The sequence below is a fragment of the Aptenodytes patagonicus genome, chromosome 1 (assembly GCF_965638725.1).
Source record: "Aptenodytes patagonicus chromosome 1, bAptPat1.pri.cur, whole genome shotgun sequence".
Lineage (NCBI taxonomy): Eukaryota > Metazoa > Chordata > Aves > Sphenisciformes > Spheniscidae > Aptenodytes > Aptenodytes patagonicus.
In genome coordinates, this window is record NC_134949.1 from 115,562,840 (window position 1) to 115,579,127 (window position 16,288).

Sequence of the window (16,288 nt, forward strand, 5' to 3'; positions counted from 1 at the left end):
ATAGGGATCCTTTAAGGATCCTTTGATTTTTATATTGTTGTAAGTCAATGTTAGTGTCGCCCTTGTAAGTTGGAGTTTTGAAGTCCTCAACTTCCAGCTGTTGAGTACTGGCCAGGTCGCTTTGAATATGCAAAGTCAATAGCATTTAGCGGTGGCAGCTGCTAGCTGAGTTCTCATTTTTAGTGGATCAGCACAGTCATTGACATTTCCTTGTTTTTTTTAGACAGCATTGACGAGATGAAGGGCAATTCTACCGTATTATTCAGGAAACATTAAGAAAGCTGTGCAACTCATATACAGGAACCTTGTATGATGTCAGGATTGCTAGATGGCTTTATACAGAAGTTGAGCGTGTTGGTTACACAATTTGCTTATGTAACAATTTTAAAACATGGCAGTATTAGAAGAGACATTAACATCTGAGAGCACATCACTTTACCTTCAGTAACCTAATTTTTTCTTCGGGGGATAAACCTCTGGAGGCAGTATGTCTGCTGGGAAGCGCAGAAAGCTGTGTGATGCAATGACAGTTGTCCCACTTCTCAGGGCTGGATGCTGTGGTTCTGTGAGCTGCAGGCAGGCGGGACGAAAGTTGAATGCTGTACCTGAAAGGTATTGGACTCTCTTCCCGGAGTACTTTTCCTAATTGTAAAATGGGGAGAGGAAAGCAGCGAGTCTGATCAGGTTGTGGGGAATTTTGTAGGAGGGACCTGAATTCTGGAAACACAAATGGACTGTCCAACTTCTTGAAGCCTTTCTCTACTCTGGTTTCCAGCAGCATCTGATTTAGGGGTTTTCAGACAATCTGCAAAACCTTTTTTGCGTTTAGAGTTCCTTATATAGCCAGCATATCTTCATTGCTTAAATTGCAGGGTCTTGTATTCTTCCTACCATGAGGTAATTTCTGTATATGATGCTTTTGGTTATAGTATTGCTAACAATACTGTATAAAGAAACAGTCAGAAACTGTAGACTAAAGTCTCCTGAACACCCCACACAGGGCAAATGGTGACAGCAGAGCTTCTCAGTGCTCTGGGCCCAAACATCTCCAGGGGTGCAGTGATCACTGAGGTTAGCTAGCAACTCGTTCAGAATGTGGTATCAAGGAATAGTACATCAGATGGTAAAGAGGTATAGAAGTAACTTCATCTACTACCATTAGTATAATAGCTTCCAGTTATGTCAGTTTTGCAAATTACGTTCTGTGTGAATAGGAAAGAAACTGAGATTTTGTTTCTTGTGGCCAGTTACTGCTGTACAAGTGAAGTAACACCTTTCTGTAGCTTATGATTTGGCCTGCTCCATGATTTGTGAGTGAAACCATTATCCCATACAGGAATCTGAATCTCCTTATTTCATATCACTTGGTAATGGTTTACTTGTTAAACAGCAGTTAGGATTAGTCAAATTTCACAGACGTTAAAGTGTGCAGCAGAGCATCCACTCTTGACGTTTAAGGTCTCTGACGGCAACCAGCAGCAGCACCAGCTCACAGCACCTCGCTAGTCATCTGAACAGGTGGTGTTTCTAAGAAAATACTGGCTGAAGTCAAAGCACTTTTGCTGTGCCTTACTTAACTGTAGGAGATCAAGATAAAATTGTTCCTTAAGATTTCCATTTACTAGTAGAATAGCTCAGGTGGGAGGGGTACTGATGCCCTTAAACCAGAAATAGAGACAACTGGTGGTAGTACATAAAGCTACTGAATTGCTTGTGACTGCTAAAGAAGATGACAACTCTGGGGCACAGCTGGTGGTTTGTGGAACATGTCAAAAAGCTTATGTTGTGGCTGCTAGCACCGAACTTCTTACCCGGATAAATAAAATGCCCTTCCATGTCACTTCCAATCCTGTAACTGTCAAGAGCAGAAACAGTTCATCTAAGCTGTAAGAGCTGTGAAATACAAAAGAAAGCTTGCAATTACTTTAATATATCTTTCCCCATTTCTTGTTGGTACACAAGAAAAATTACAACTTACTAAAAGGACACAGCTTCAAATGAACTGTTTGGTCTTGCCCTGGTTTTGTCCTTGTATTCTGTAATTCAATATGAAATTGCTTAAGAACTGCAGCGTCTTTTTCTCTTGCTTCAGACTTGTGTTGTGGTTTGGGTGACCTCTTTATGTAACCTATTTAATTTAATTACCTTGTATCCCTATTTAAGATGAGAAAACTCACTGTGTTTAAAACGCAGAACTTAAAAAAAAAAAAAAATGTCCCATACTCTCTCCAGCCCCCTTGGAAAAAAAAAAACATTTTATGGCTAAATACCAGTGCTTTGTATTGAAACAAAGTAATAAATTTTGTGTTTGGGAATACCGGCCGCCCTCTTGCGGCTGCCGCTTGGGCAGCCTGCAGCCCTTTCTCTCTGTGGCTAAACGCGGCCGTGCGGCTCTGCTGGTGGTTTGCAGCGACTTGCTAAGACATTTTAGGTTTTCCAACAGGAAGGAAAATAAGCTTCTCAGATGCCGGAAAGTTATCATCTTGTTCCTTATTCGGGAAATAATTTAGGTAAGAAAAGGGTTATTGTAATCTGCATCAATTAAGATGTTTTTCTGTATAAGCTCTGACAAAAAGCTGTACGCTGTACAGAGATCATTAAAGGAAACGTACAGCTGAGGTACGAATGTAGTTTTTGATAGGTTTTAACAGCTGTGGCGAGAAACGCTGTATTTATATTACCTTTACACACACTATATTGCTAGGTGAGAAGTACATACTTCTGCACCCCTTTTATTTACCAAAAAAGAAAGTGTAACTGAAGCCTGATTGACCAGTATGGACCAGAGCTTAGAGTTAGTCATTAAAACGTCTATTTTCCTCAGACTGAAGTTAAGGTCTCCAACGATGTTTCTTCATTTGCAGCTCATTCAGGAAAAAAAACCTCAGACACGTCGCAATTGTATCTGTTGGTTTTCTTTTAGGAGCAAGACAATGGAAATTGTGATTCTTGTACAGATAATGTACGGTTCTGATCACGCTAGACTTGGATACTTGAAAGGCATTGAAGTTCTAAACATCGATTACATTATTTTAAAATCAAAGTTATGTTGCTACTTCAAGTGTTTTAGGTGTATTATTTAAATATGAAATATGCATATCAATGTGATTTTTTTTTAATAGCGCATGAACTGGGTGGGCAGGCAGGAATCTCAGACAACCCACTAAAATCCTTTATTCCTGGATGAAGGAGCTGGAAGGAGTGTTAGCTCAACAGTCCTTTTTGTTGCCTGAATTAGCATAATTTCCCTGCCCCTGGTGTTACCTGGGCAAGGCAGGGTTTTAATCAGCACTCTGAGCAGGGTATCCAACTGACAGTGAAAATTGGGTCATTATATTACATACGTGAATTTTATTCTGACAACATCCCGTGTCTGTGCCAGCCATGTTAACTTGCTGCTGGCTTTATGGTTTGTGTATGGGGGCGAAATTGCTGAACATGCAGGGAAGCTTAGGACATCCTTCATGCCCGACATGGCTAACAGAAGGTCACTCACCTGCAATAATAACAATAATAAAAGAACCCCAAGGCAAGGGAGCCTGATTAATGAAGGGGAGGATTAGGGTTGATGTCCTGGCTCTGTCGTGACTTAGTCATGTGATTTTTTTTTTTCTTTTTTTTTTTTAAACGTTGACATCTTCTCCTTGTTCCTCGGCTTCTGCATCTGTTAGAATGGAGATAGTTCTGTGGACTTTTGGAACTAGAGTTTCCCATTGCACTGTCATTTTTTAAAAGCTATCCTTGATGAGTCTTTTCAGTCTTCACCTGCTGCCCATCTAGTGCTTATTTTCACTTCTTTCATAATCACAGAAAATTTTCAAATACATGTATTTAAAGATAGTTGCCTTGGTCAGAACATCTGTGGTTGTCTCTGTCTCCTGCTGTTTGCTGTTCTTTAATTCTGTCCTGACAATAGTCATTCTTCCAGTACTTCTAGTGCTACCTGGGTGTTTCAAGTTGTAGTAAAAATAACAGTAGGGCAGATCTCATTAGGCAGCTTCTTGAGGGTGAAAGGTCCCCCAAAGCCCATTGCCAATGCGAAGGGAAACGTGTTTCCCCTGGGGGCTTTGTCAGAGATCCCAGCTTGGATGCCTGCTTGGCATCACCTCGGAAGGAGGCAGCTTCTCTTTCCTTCCACTCGACAGCATGTAGGAGAGAGTATGCACCTGGGCTGGTGTCCCTCTTCGCTCAGCTGGGTCACTTGACGCTCCCTCACCACCCCTTTCCCTGCTGCTCACTTACTAGTGTGTTGGAAAGTATTCTCAGGATAAGGTAGTTCTTCCTGTTTATTTTGCAAATACAGAATCAAGATGTGTCGAGTACTTCTCTTCATTGTTACTGATACTGGAGGTACCTAGCCCTGTATACTTACACCGCCAGGCTGAGATACATAGAGAGAGACGTAAAGCTCCTTCTCGCCGTCATTACATTGGCCCTGTCAGCAACAAATTACTCCTTGTGTTTGGCTTTTTATACAACTTTCCTCCGCCTACAGCTTCCTACTTACACTGGTGGCTGACCTTCCTCTTTATGTTACATGCCGCCTTTTTATTTCTGATTGCTGGGTTTATTTCACCACTGAAGCAGGATGGATTTTTAGACAGTTCTTCCCTTTTCGGAGTATAGTATGTTGCTATTGAACACGCTTTTGTGGAGGGTCGTTCCTTTTACTGATCTTTTCTATCATAGTTTTTGTTCCTAACCAGTTTCATTCATTTGTCTCTGGTTTAGGCATTAGGCACTTTAAACTAAATACACCGTATATTGTATTTTAGACCAGCCCCTGTTTTTCCAGCTGATATGTAATAAGGTTATGATTGCAAGTACCTGGGCAGACAGCAGTTTCTCGTTAATTGATATTTTTCCTTGTGAGATCCAAAAGAGTTACCACATCTTGTTTGTAAGTTACAACACTGGTGGGTGGAATTTTTTTTTTTTTCTTTATCATAGCTGCATGAATAACCTCTAGCTGCATGCTAGGGTTCACTTGCCAGACTGCATTTTTCTTTACTTTTTTTTTTTTTTTGGTAGGGATTTATTTAGATGAGAAGGGAAGAAGAAAATCAAGACTGAAAGTATCAGGCCGGTGCAGGCAAAGGAGAACAGATTATGTTGAATTTGTTCCCTTTTGCCCTTATAGCTCATTTAAGCATCTGACTTTTAAAAACTTCTGCTTTTCCAAACAACTGGGAGATCAAAAGCTCTCGCCCCATCCCAGCTCACCTCAGTGTGCCATATAGCAGATTTTTTTTTTCTTCATAAGCAGAGTATGTTAATTGTCTCTTGACTCATTCACGAAAGGGAGCGAACAGGACGTGCTTGATGGAGAGCCGTCGTTACATGAGCCCCTACTCGCACGCCTGCCTTATCCCTGCGAATAGCTAGATTTACAAACGTTTTGGCATATAAGAGCTCTGTTTCTTCAGGCTGTTCCAATAGAGTGGGATAGGATGAACCGTGTGGGGAGCAGCTTAATCTTTATTTAGAAGGCATATGTTTACTAATTATTAACGAGTTACCTGTTCGAGAGCTATTAATGCAAGAGGTCGGGAATAGGAGCGTTGTGTTAGCTGTGGTGCAAAGACAGGAATACAGGCAGAAAGGACACTTCTCAGTGTTCAGTCCCAATTAATATGCCTTTTACAGAGCATCAGTTGATTTGATCAAATACAATTTCAGGCTGATACTAGGGTTCTTGTTCCTGTGATACTAGAGCTGAGGATAGATGTATTAGGTTAGGATGGAAAATAAGTTCCAGGAGAAAAAAAAAATTATGCTGCCAGAATCTTCCAAAATGGAGAAAATGTTAGATAAATAATCCTGAAAATACACTTTTACAATATTACATTCCTTAAAAGAAAAAGTACATAAACAATAGCCAGAATGAAGCTGTAAAACAGATTCTCATGCTAGATAATATCTTTAAATAGAAAGAAGGCAAATGTGTTTTAATGCCAAGCAGTACTTCGTACTGATTTGAGTTACGCTTCCAAGCAAAGTTGTGTGAAGGTACTCGATTATTTTCACTGTCACATGCAACTGGAAGATTTTATTTGATGTGTAATTCTAATTGCACAGTGACACCTTGCAAGGAAGAGGGGGAGGTGTTCCAGAGGTAGCCTGAGTCAGTTTTTTTAATTACTGGTCTTATGGAGAAACTAATGTGGCATTGAGGCATGTTTTAAAAATCTGTGAGGACTGGTATAGTACTACAAAAGCCTGTAATAAGCCGAAATGGTGGAGTAAGAAAATGAGATGTTTCCAGTAGATGCAATATATCCATATATATTTGTGGATTATTAATTAGGCAGAGTTGTTTTCGGTTAGAATATCATGTTTGGAAAATGAATATTGGTGACTGTCAGCAGAGTTTGAGTACAGGCAGCATATAGAAAAGGCAGTTTTGCAGCATGGAGTGGTAGCAAAAATGCTTAGTTATCATTTTTCTTACAATATCGGTCTTGGAATATTAAGTCAAAGAATACAGAGCTGATGAAGAACTGTAACTGGAACAAAGAATTATTTTTTACTATCTTTGTGCAAAAAGTATCCCCAGAAAAAGTCAACAAAAATAGTCGAGGAACTAGAACTGACTTCTAAGGAAATGGTGAAACAGCCAAGTATGCAGATTGGGATGAGTCTCTGGATTCTTTGAGAAAACTGAGTGTTTATAGCAGTAAACAACAAAAATGTGTCGTTCTTTGATAATTTAAGTTACTGGTATGAAACTGAGGAAAGAGACATCTAAGCAGACTTTGACAGATAACTTTAAAAATTGATGGCAGTAGGTATGTGCTGGGAAATCTATGAGGATTTTCAAATAACCTAGGTGAAGATACTGAAAATTTGCTATTAAGTTAAGCTTACGGTCATTTACAGTCCAGTGATAAATGGAATCAATTTGCTACACCACTGCACTGGTTTTCTGCAAGACGCTGGTATAAACTCTAATCTGAATGACCGTAACTTGGGTGATGATTGGAATCGTGCATTTAATTACTGTATATTACAGTATCTAGCCTCTTGTTAATATAGATTAATATAGATTAATGATATTCTTTCTTTTTATAGTATGACATCGCACACAAGATTGGTGACATAACAGTGGTATAAACATGAAGAACCAGGCATCATTTTTTGCATGAGTTTCAAGTCTGGTGAAACTGAAGTACATTATGAAATGAAGTGCTGGTTTTTTACTTGATCTCACTTTAGATTCAAGATTGTTAAGTAGGCTGTATTCAGTTTTGTAAGTACCAAATTTTCTCTTTTACGTATTTTTAATGCAAAGTTTACAAAGTGACTACCAACATTTTTCTTGCTAGTTCTGTATTTTGAAAAGTGTGCATAATCACTCCTCTCTGCCCCACCACCACAGAGGTTCAAAAGCTCGTGAGGTTAACAAAATCAACTCAGGTAGTAGAAAATACAGCCTTAAGCAGTGGGGCATTGAAAGAGATTGTAATCCGAAATAGAGTAGTTTTGGGTTTTCCTAGCTTTCTGGTCTGATGATTTGATAGGAAGCGTATGACCTATTCAGTGCTGTAGTGATACCAACGAGGTCTTAAAACCTGTGTGTGAAATGTGCTGTATTTTAAGACTGTATATATTTTAAAACACTTAATAAAATGTACTTGAACGTTACAGTTAACACATGCTTCAGCATAATCTGTTAATGCAGGTGTTGTGGTAATTCATGCCTGTACACTGCCTCGTTCCTTCTGCTCCCCAGCTTGCCCTGCAGGAGACCAGAGGGAAGAAGAGCACGCCCTTTAAACCAGGCTAGTTACGGGGTCCTTGTTGCCTCCTGCGACGTGGTGACTTTGGGTATCGATTTCATAATGAAAATATTAATCTACCTAACCGTGTAAGGAGGAGACCACTGTAGACTGATCCCGTGGATGGGAGCTTAGTAATTAATTTTCGGAGCCTGGTACCCTGCTGGCACTTGGGCATTTTTGGTAACTCGTTATCTGTCACAGTCCCCATAAATCAGCACCCTGAAGGACCTCCCAGCGTTTAGGAAGTAACAGTGAGCCTATGCAAACCTAAACCTGTCTTTGATCAACTACATCTTTCCGTGCTCTTGAGAAATACTGGGTGCATGTGCACGTGCTGGTTCTTTGCTATTGTAAATATGTAGATACTAATTTAAACCTCAATCCAGTGATATCTGTTATGCTGTGGTCTGAAGGCAACCATATAATCCATTGGTGAAACTGGTGGTTATAATGCTGAAAAAATGTTACCTATTAAATAATTTTTGCTTCTGTTTTTGAGAGGAGTGCAGCTAATTCTAGAATAAACTCAAACTCGGATGCTTTTCACCAGAAGATCCATGTAATTGGTTTTGCACATGAAAAAACAAGTAAAACCATCTAAGAAAATAGTAATATCTATCTAAGAAAAATGAAGGAGAGGAGGGTTTCTAAATGTCACAGGTTTAAGTAGCCAATTTAAAAAAAAATCGTTCCATATCTAATTTAAGTTCAATATTATAATTACAGAAAAGATACTTTGCCTTTAAGAAGCACTTGATTTTACGCCAAAACACATTCCTCATTCTCTCCTTTGACTCCATGCTGCCTAAACTTGTCTGTGAGTGAATCTGGCAAGTAATTAATCAGGGTAAAATTCCATTGGGATCAGTATGAAAGTTGCCTGGTCAAGAAGCAGCAACTGCCTGTTTAGTGTACGTTCCGAAAGGTAGTGATTTATAGATATAACTTAACTTTTTTGCTACAGTGCGCTCCATATAAGTTGAATAAGTGTCTTTCTCCCCTGCCTAATGATCACCATCATCTAAGTGCTTAATTGCTGGTGTTTTAGGAAGGGAGGAGAAAGGTAGGAATTACTGTGCAAGCTTACAGTTTTTTTAAAAACTGAGTTTTGAAAAAGAAGTATTTTTTTTTCCAGAAAAATCTGCAAAACTTGATGCACCAAAGTATGTTCTTGAAGGAATAAGTGAAATAAACTATTTTTTGTACTCAAATTCCTACCTAAATTAACTTTTAATAAGTATATATTTTAAGTAAAGAAGAATGTAACAAATGCTGTCATTGAAGTTAAATGTCTCCATTCTGCAAAGAAATTTGCATTTCGTTTTTCTTCAAGACTCTAGTAACTACACAACTACTTTGTCATCTGTCTAATGAGTTGTTTGGCTAATCCACATGTTCTTACCAGATGTCCAGATACCAATACTGAGTCTTTTGAAAGGTACTGTGTGTTGGGTATTTAGTCCAGGAGTCTACCCCAGTGAGGTCACCGGGTAAGTGTTGTTAACTTTACGTTGCTGTGGCATAAACAGGGTACAAGTTTGAAAGCTTCCCTGATGCCACACAGAAAGTCTGAAGATTGAGGCTGACTCTCCATCTGCTTTCTGCCACCTTTCTCAGGCTTGAAAGAAACAACAATGAAGCCTGGAGGTCATGCCTGTATAGGTTATCGTGACCAGGTGGCTGTTTAGGACTGATTGTAGATGTCAGGAGGCATTTTTACTTGGTTATAGATGAATTTTTCAACCATTTATCCTTTGTATCTGATACGCCAAATAGCTTGGTCATGCACGGTCAGCGGGTGGAAAACACCCTGGCTCTTGTGCCAGCGCTATTAAATGACAAGAAGTAGTGCATTTCACATACCTTAACTTCTTGCCAGGAAAGTTCAAGCAGGTGCTTGTTTGGTAACTGTGCTCTTGTCCACGCCCAAACATATCTCATCTGACGTTTTATAGGCAAGCTAACTGGCCTGGACCTGGAGAGTCAGACAGAGCCTAAATGTTGCCTATACTTGGCAGCCTGCATCTTTGCGGCAAAACAGATAAACTAACTTGCAGTGCTTTCCCACCATCCCTGCATAATATGATGTTCTATCAAATGGGAATTGTTAGATCGAGCTGATACTTTACTCCATTTAGTTCAGACCACTTCAGTTTCGTTTCTCCAAAAGCCGTTATAATTACAGACGTCTGAAGAGTAACACTGTGCTCATCCATTCTCACGCTTACTGCCATCTTCTTTGTGGTTACCGAGCCCTGCAGTCGTGTAGACCTCTAGGTTTGATGTAGGCTTTGGAAAATACATGTTGCAAGCTGTTACCACGGTTGGTTATGTGGTTTCAGACTGCCTTGGTGGTGTCTCGCGCGCTGTCTAGGGTTTAGGGCGAGCCAGGTAGTTCACCAGATGAACTTTCCCATGGTCTAGGGCCTGATTCGGATTCAAACTTTGCCTAACAGGCAATATGGCTGCAACAGGCTCAGAAATGGGAAAATCTATGCCAGTGCAAGGCAATTTCACATTGCCACAGCTGTATCCATGCCTGCATTTATATCATTGTAAGTATTTGCATAAAATTAAGAAACCTCAAACCGTGACTCTAGCATATGCATTTTGAATGACAGAGTTCAGCATGCTACAGAAAGATTTGGCCTAGCCTGTCTGGCTCTTGGCTTTTCTTTCCTGGCCTTGGGCTACCTCCTATCTTGTCAGCATAAGCATTGGTGCAGCTGCCGTGAGCCACATCAGAGACATGATATTGTTTAAAATTGCTTACATATGGTGTAGTGTAGTTTTAACCCGGGTATGTTCATCATTTCAGTTCAGCAGGCGGCTGCACTGATATTGTGCTGACAACAGGGGAAGGAGGCAGTGTGAAAGTGGAAACAAGGATCAAAGTACAAGAAAAAGGCGGACAACTGCTTTCAGCAGCAGTGCTAAAAGGGCTCAAGGCACTCGAGTGCCCTGCTCTGAGCAGGGGGTTGGACCGGGCAAACTCCAGAAGTGCTTTCCAACTTCAGCTCTTCTGTGGTCCTGTGAAAAAAATGCACGTAGCCAAATTCTCTCTGCATCAAAAAATGGTGATCCTCAGCTGCCGTGTAAAGTTGAAGGTGCTGGAAGGCTACAGACACCTCAGCTTTTGACACTGATGTTTCCAGGCACCTCTAGCCTCCTAACCTGCTCAGAAACCCCTTAGTCTGAACAGGATGCACAGCTTGTGTTGTATCGCATGTGCCTCCCGTTGGATACCACACATATGAACCTTCACGAGCGTCCAACAGGTATCCAGAGCGTGTTCCCAGGGTGTCCTGCTCCAGTCAGTGTTGGGACAAAGCACACTGGCAGCAGTTGCCACTTTTCTTTTAATACAGGAGATGGTAGTTGATAATGCTGATGATGTCTTCAACTGTGAGCTTGCAAAAATGTATGCAGTTATTTTATGTGACTGAAGTAATTCTGAGTCTCGCCTTGAGGCAGTATGTTGTGAAACATTCACATGGGCAAATCACCTTTGGCCTCAGCGGCTGTGCAGATGGGTCACTGGCACCGCGATTCTCTTTGCAGGCTCCAGGTCTTCTGTGTTTCTTACAAAATATAGATGGATCAAATACAAATGAAGAGGAATAGCTTACTTCAATCTCAACTCCAGTAACATGTGGAAGGTAAAGAGGGAAACCATTACTTAAAAGGAAACCCCAGCATCTTTCACTACAATTTGATACCATGTTCAAAGATTGCTTGCTGAAATCCGCATACCCGAGGCCCAAAACCCAAATCATTGGATTTTAACACGACTGTTAACATGACGTAGCTAGTGTGGTTCATTCCTGTTCATTTGTATTCCTCATATGACTTTCATTGTTTACAGGAAAATGCGATACATGAAGAATCTCAAGTAATTTGCTTTGAATTGCTTGCTTGTATAATGTAATGCAGGCTGCATTAACGTTCAGGAAGCAGCTAGACGTGAGCAGGGGCCTGAGCTGATACTGAATACACAAAAATGTTTACAGTGCACTGTAGGTACTGTGTTCTTTATAAGTAATTCCCCAGTTACAAAGTAAATGGCATTAATTACAATTATCACAACATGAGCCATGAAAGTTTTGGCTGACAAAAAAATAATAATGGAATTACTGCCTTCTGCATTAACACTGGGTCATACTGCATTTTACCACCTCTGAGTGTCTAACTTGGAAATGTCTGTTCTCTCTGTCCTCATGATTGAGGCATCTTTAATGCAACAAGAATTTGCTGTCCTTACAGAAAAATCATGTTCGCTTCACATATGTTTTTCTCAGCTTTGAACCTTTTTCCATGTGGTCCTCTTATCAGAAAACAAACTTTTCCAAAGGCTCTAACCTCCTGCTCCCGAGGTTAACAGAAGAGAAGGTGGTAATTCTAATAAATCTCACATCATGCCCTAACATGAAAACAAAGTACATGCAAGCCTTGCAGGACTCCTCCAAGGAAGCTATCCGTGAGTTGCTGAAACTGGGAAAGAGAGTACTAACACACCGAAGCCGGTCCTATGACAGACAGAAAAGTTTCATACTGTCAAATCCAAATTTTGATATATTTTTTTATAATTTAAATTGGGAACTAGACATTTCCATGATGGGAGTGCTTAGAAGAAGCTAGGCTAGTTTCAAACCTTAGAGCAGAATTTTACTAGACTGTCTTTAACAATAAGCATTGCCAGTCATCATCACTATGTATGCAAAGCGCTGGTCCATAGCAATCGTCCCCTGGATTAGCTGCGAGCATGGAATCCCAAACGCCAGACCCGATGCCCTATAGTCAGCAGTGCTGGCTGCCATCCTGGGCGGTTTTAGTCCCAGAGGTGAGGGTGTGGCGGCTTGAGAGCTCTTGGGCAGGGAGACCAGAGCTGAGGTGGGGGACTTCTTTTCTCTGCCCTTCTGCCTCTCCCTCAAATCAAAATCTCAGCCTTTTATAAGAAGTTTGAGTTTCGAGGCAGTTCCTAGCCCTTGGCCTCTCGCCCTGGACTATGCGCTGCGGAAAGCTGGGGAGTTGGGGTGGTTACTTTCCTAGGACATAGCGAGTGTTTTACATTTTGTTCAAGCTTTTTTTTTCTTCCTTGGCTTTTTTCTTCTTTTCTTAAAGTGAGAGGAGTTTTTTGTCATCTCTCAATGTTGTATTTCAATGACCAGTGTTTGACTGTCCGACGGTTGTTCATCGTTCTCGGGCCTCTGCTTTGGCTTCAGTGCAATAAGCTAATGAGGATGGATTAAATTAGCTTGGGTGGGCTTTTGCTGGAGTAAATTTGGTGTGTGTGTACAATTTCTTCTATGCCAGCAGAACTATCTGGCAGCAAAAAGGAGCTGGTGGGTAGGTGCTATCTTCAGCTGCTCCATCTAGATACAGAAGAGGAGATGCTGTCGGGAAGCACCTGTGTAGAGCAAAGGTGTGGTAAGCAACGGGTCTGACTTGATGTCACGATACAAATTCTAATGACTGTTGTGCAGAATCTCTGCAGAGCCGCTATTGGCCTAGTTTATATGGTAGTAAGCAATGGAAATGCTAACATATAAAAATCCGTATTTGTAGTACGAAGAGCCACGCATACTTTTCTACATAGCTGCTCAGAAGAGAAAATTGTAATAATTTACTCTTTATTTATAAAAGTTTTAAGGCATGTATAAAAGAAACTTCTTAATTCTTTCAGTAAGGTTTTATCAGTTTATTTGATGATGAATATGATTTTTTTTAACATATGCTTGCAACAGCAGTCCCCTAATTTCTGAATCCCATTGACTCTTGTGTGCCAAACAGCTCATAGTCCAGGGCTCGATCACAACCGAGTGGCTTGATTGTACCACTGGCAGATACTTAGATGCTCTGTGATCTGTCACAGTGGACACTTGGGCTCAGGGACTCAGAGTTCAGCTCAGCACCTTGTTGGAGAATGCAGCAGTCCTATTTACTGCACACAGGGGACTAAGGGAGCATATACGCAACTAACATCCTCTCTATCTTTCTGGTGCAATATGGCCCCTTATGGACAGCCTATGTCCCTGGCTGCACATACTCTTAAACCCATGCTACCGAGCGTGCTATCTGACCAAAGCTGCCGCCTTCTCTCCTGTAGCACATTATTATTATTATTATTTGTGGGAAGGCGCAAAGTGGTCATCCACAAGGAATCAGTGTGGGACTGGAAGGGAGGGTGATGGCTTCCCCCATGCAGCCCAGGGTACATGTGTACTTCTAAGCAAAAGAGAAATGAACTTGAGCACTGGGTCTCTGATTGCCCGGGGTGGGGAGGAAGCTTACTCCCTAGTGCTATTTTGGATGGTCCATTTGGTGTCTCCAAGACAACTCTGCTATAAAAAGGAATCAAGGTGGACAAGCTGTCGTCTAGGGACTGGACCTTTGCCCTCTCTTTCTTAGCAGTATGCACATAAGCTTGGGACCTGGCAATCTCATCTTACTTCTGGCCTGTTGATCGTGAGCTTTTTGGGGGTGCCAGGAGTGGCAGGAAGGCACCAGGCGGGTGCACTGGGCTCTTGTGCCACCCACGGCTGCAGGCCAGAGGGGACACCGGCGGCGTGGGCCATGGGAGGGGATCCCGATGGCATGGGCCAGAGGGTTTTGAATGCCCTCTGGTGGCAGAATCTCCTGTAAAAATGTGCTTATTTACTTTTCCCAGATTCCTGGCTACCGCTGTGGTGGATGGAAAACTCATGTTTTGCTTTTTTTCTTTTAGTAGCAGGAAAGTGGCTCGCACAGCATGGAGCTCCAGGGCACCGAGGGGAAAGTGTGGGCTTTCAAAGCCACTTTCCCTGCCTCCTAGGACTGGCTCCACTGATCCCTTTAGTTGGAGAGTAAGCCCAACTGTTATTTGACCTAAAATAATGGTATTACTATTCATAAAATGCATTGTACACAAGTAAATTGTTGTCCTATTATATTGCACTAAAAAGCCATATTTTGGCATGTCAGTGGGTTGCCTGAAGCAGGAAAATGCATGGAAGAAGATAAACGATATATTGTACACTGATGCTGGTGGTGGCTTCTCTTCCGTTGTGTCCCCTGAATGTACTGGCTTGGCGCTGCGCTTTCATGCAGAAGAATAAGGATTAGGTTTGTCCTGCTGTGAGATGATTCATGTATGGGGAATGTGCATATTCAGAAAGAGTGAGATTTCAAGAGTACATCGCTGAAGAGAGGCTTGTGATAAGGATCAATAATAAATGAATAGCTGAGCAGGGAAAAATATATTCAATAAAAGGTATTTAAACTAAAGTTGAAATCTTAAGCAGTTATGGTTTCTTGTCTGACCATTTCTGTTAAAGTTGCTGTTCTTCATTCTCTTTATAAAATACGTTTTTTAGATATACAGTTTATTCTTTGGTTTTAGGTAATATATATGTATTTATGTATATTTATATTAGATATTTTATTTTGTATGCATGTGTATGTATTTTTACAATATGCACTCCCTGAGGTGGTTTTCCAATTTTATTATATGATTTTGCTTCGGTACAATGTCAACACTTACATAATACTAGAATAGGGCTGGATATTTAAAGTTAATATAACAGCAACTAGATGTCAAACTGTTATCTCCTTTATCTAAAAATGTCTAAGATATGAGCTAATATTTAGCAAAATAAAAGTGTTTCCCAACTTTGATATTATTCATGCTTTCCCAGAGATGTTAACGTAATCTTGTAATTGGCATGAATTCTATCCAGCAATGAGCACCGTAGGAAATGCATTTTATGATTGTTACTTGTTTTTAAGGCACAGTGGAAATTCATAGGACATAACAAGCCATGCATTTGAGTATGGCTGACTTTCTTTCTGTACAATTAATTTATTCTGACGGGAAAGGGAACATCAAGCTTAACATATTTGTCAGTAGAAAGCCTTCTCTGAAAGATTTTCATTTGGGTATAAGTGCCTAATTTCCAAATAGCATGTTATGTTAATCTTAAACAGACACTTTCAGAAAATCTGCATTTGAACTATCTCCTCCGGAAAAATAAAAAAAAGAAAGAAAATTGGCAGTTCACAAGCATAAAGCTAGAAACAGTTATTCTGCTCAGATTTCAGCTCTTGTCTTCATTGTGAGCAACCCAGGCCTGACAACATGGTTCTGGTATACAAGCCCTGAAAAATAAGATTTGCAAAGCATTGTCTTTAGCTTATCAGTTTGACTTCTGTCTGAAGCGGATGAAAGGCAAGCGCTCATGCCACTGGAAGACTGCTTAGAAACCTACGTGAAGCTTGTTTATTCCTCTCATTTCGGTTCCCACTGGCCAGGTGACCTCACCAGAGAGGCCCCTTCTTCCAGCCACTGCAGATCCCTCGACGTGACTGTTGGTCATGAGTGCTGGGCCAGTAAGGACTGGTATACAGTACCAAAGGAAAAGCATGGCAAAAAAGCATCACCATCTTCATCACTGCCAGCTGCTGCACGGGAAAGAGCCTCCTAAGCCTCCTGGACCCTGTTGCTGCTCTCCCTGCTGGCCACTTTCCCTTTC

General features: G+C 41.0%; 1 protein-coding gene across 1 annotated transcript in view; it reads left to right on the top strand.

Moving 5' to 3' along the window:
- The window catches only part of CXADR (CXADR cell adhesion molecule), a 35,397-nt gene extending 27,752 nt beyond the window's left edge, over positions 1 to 7,645 (top strand). The window contains exon 8 of the mRNA XM_076352269.1: positions 7,072 to 7,645. Coding sequence (XP_076208384.1) covers positions 7,072 to 7,113 — 42 coding nt within the window. The 3' untranslated portion in view covers positions 7,114 to 7,645. The remainder of the gene's footprint in view (positions 1 to 7,071) is intronic.
- The last annotated feature ends 8,643 nt before the right edge of the window (positions 7,646 to 16,288 follow it).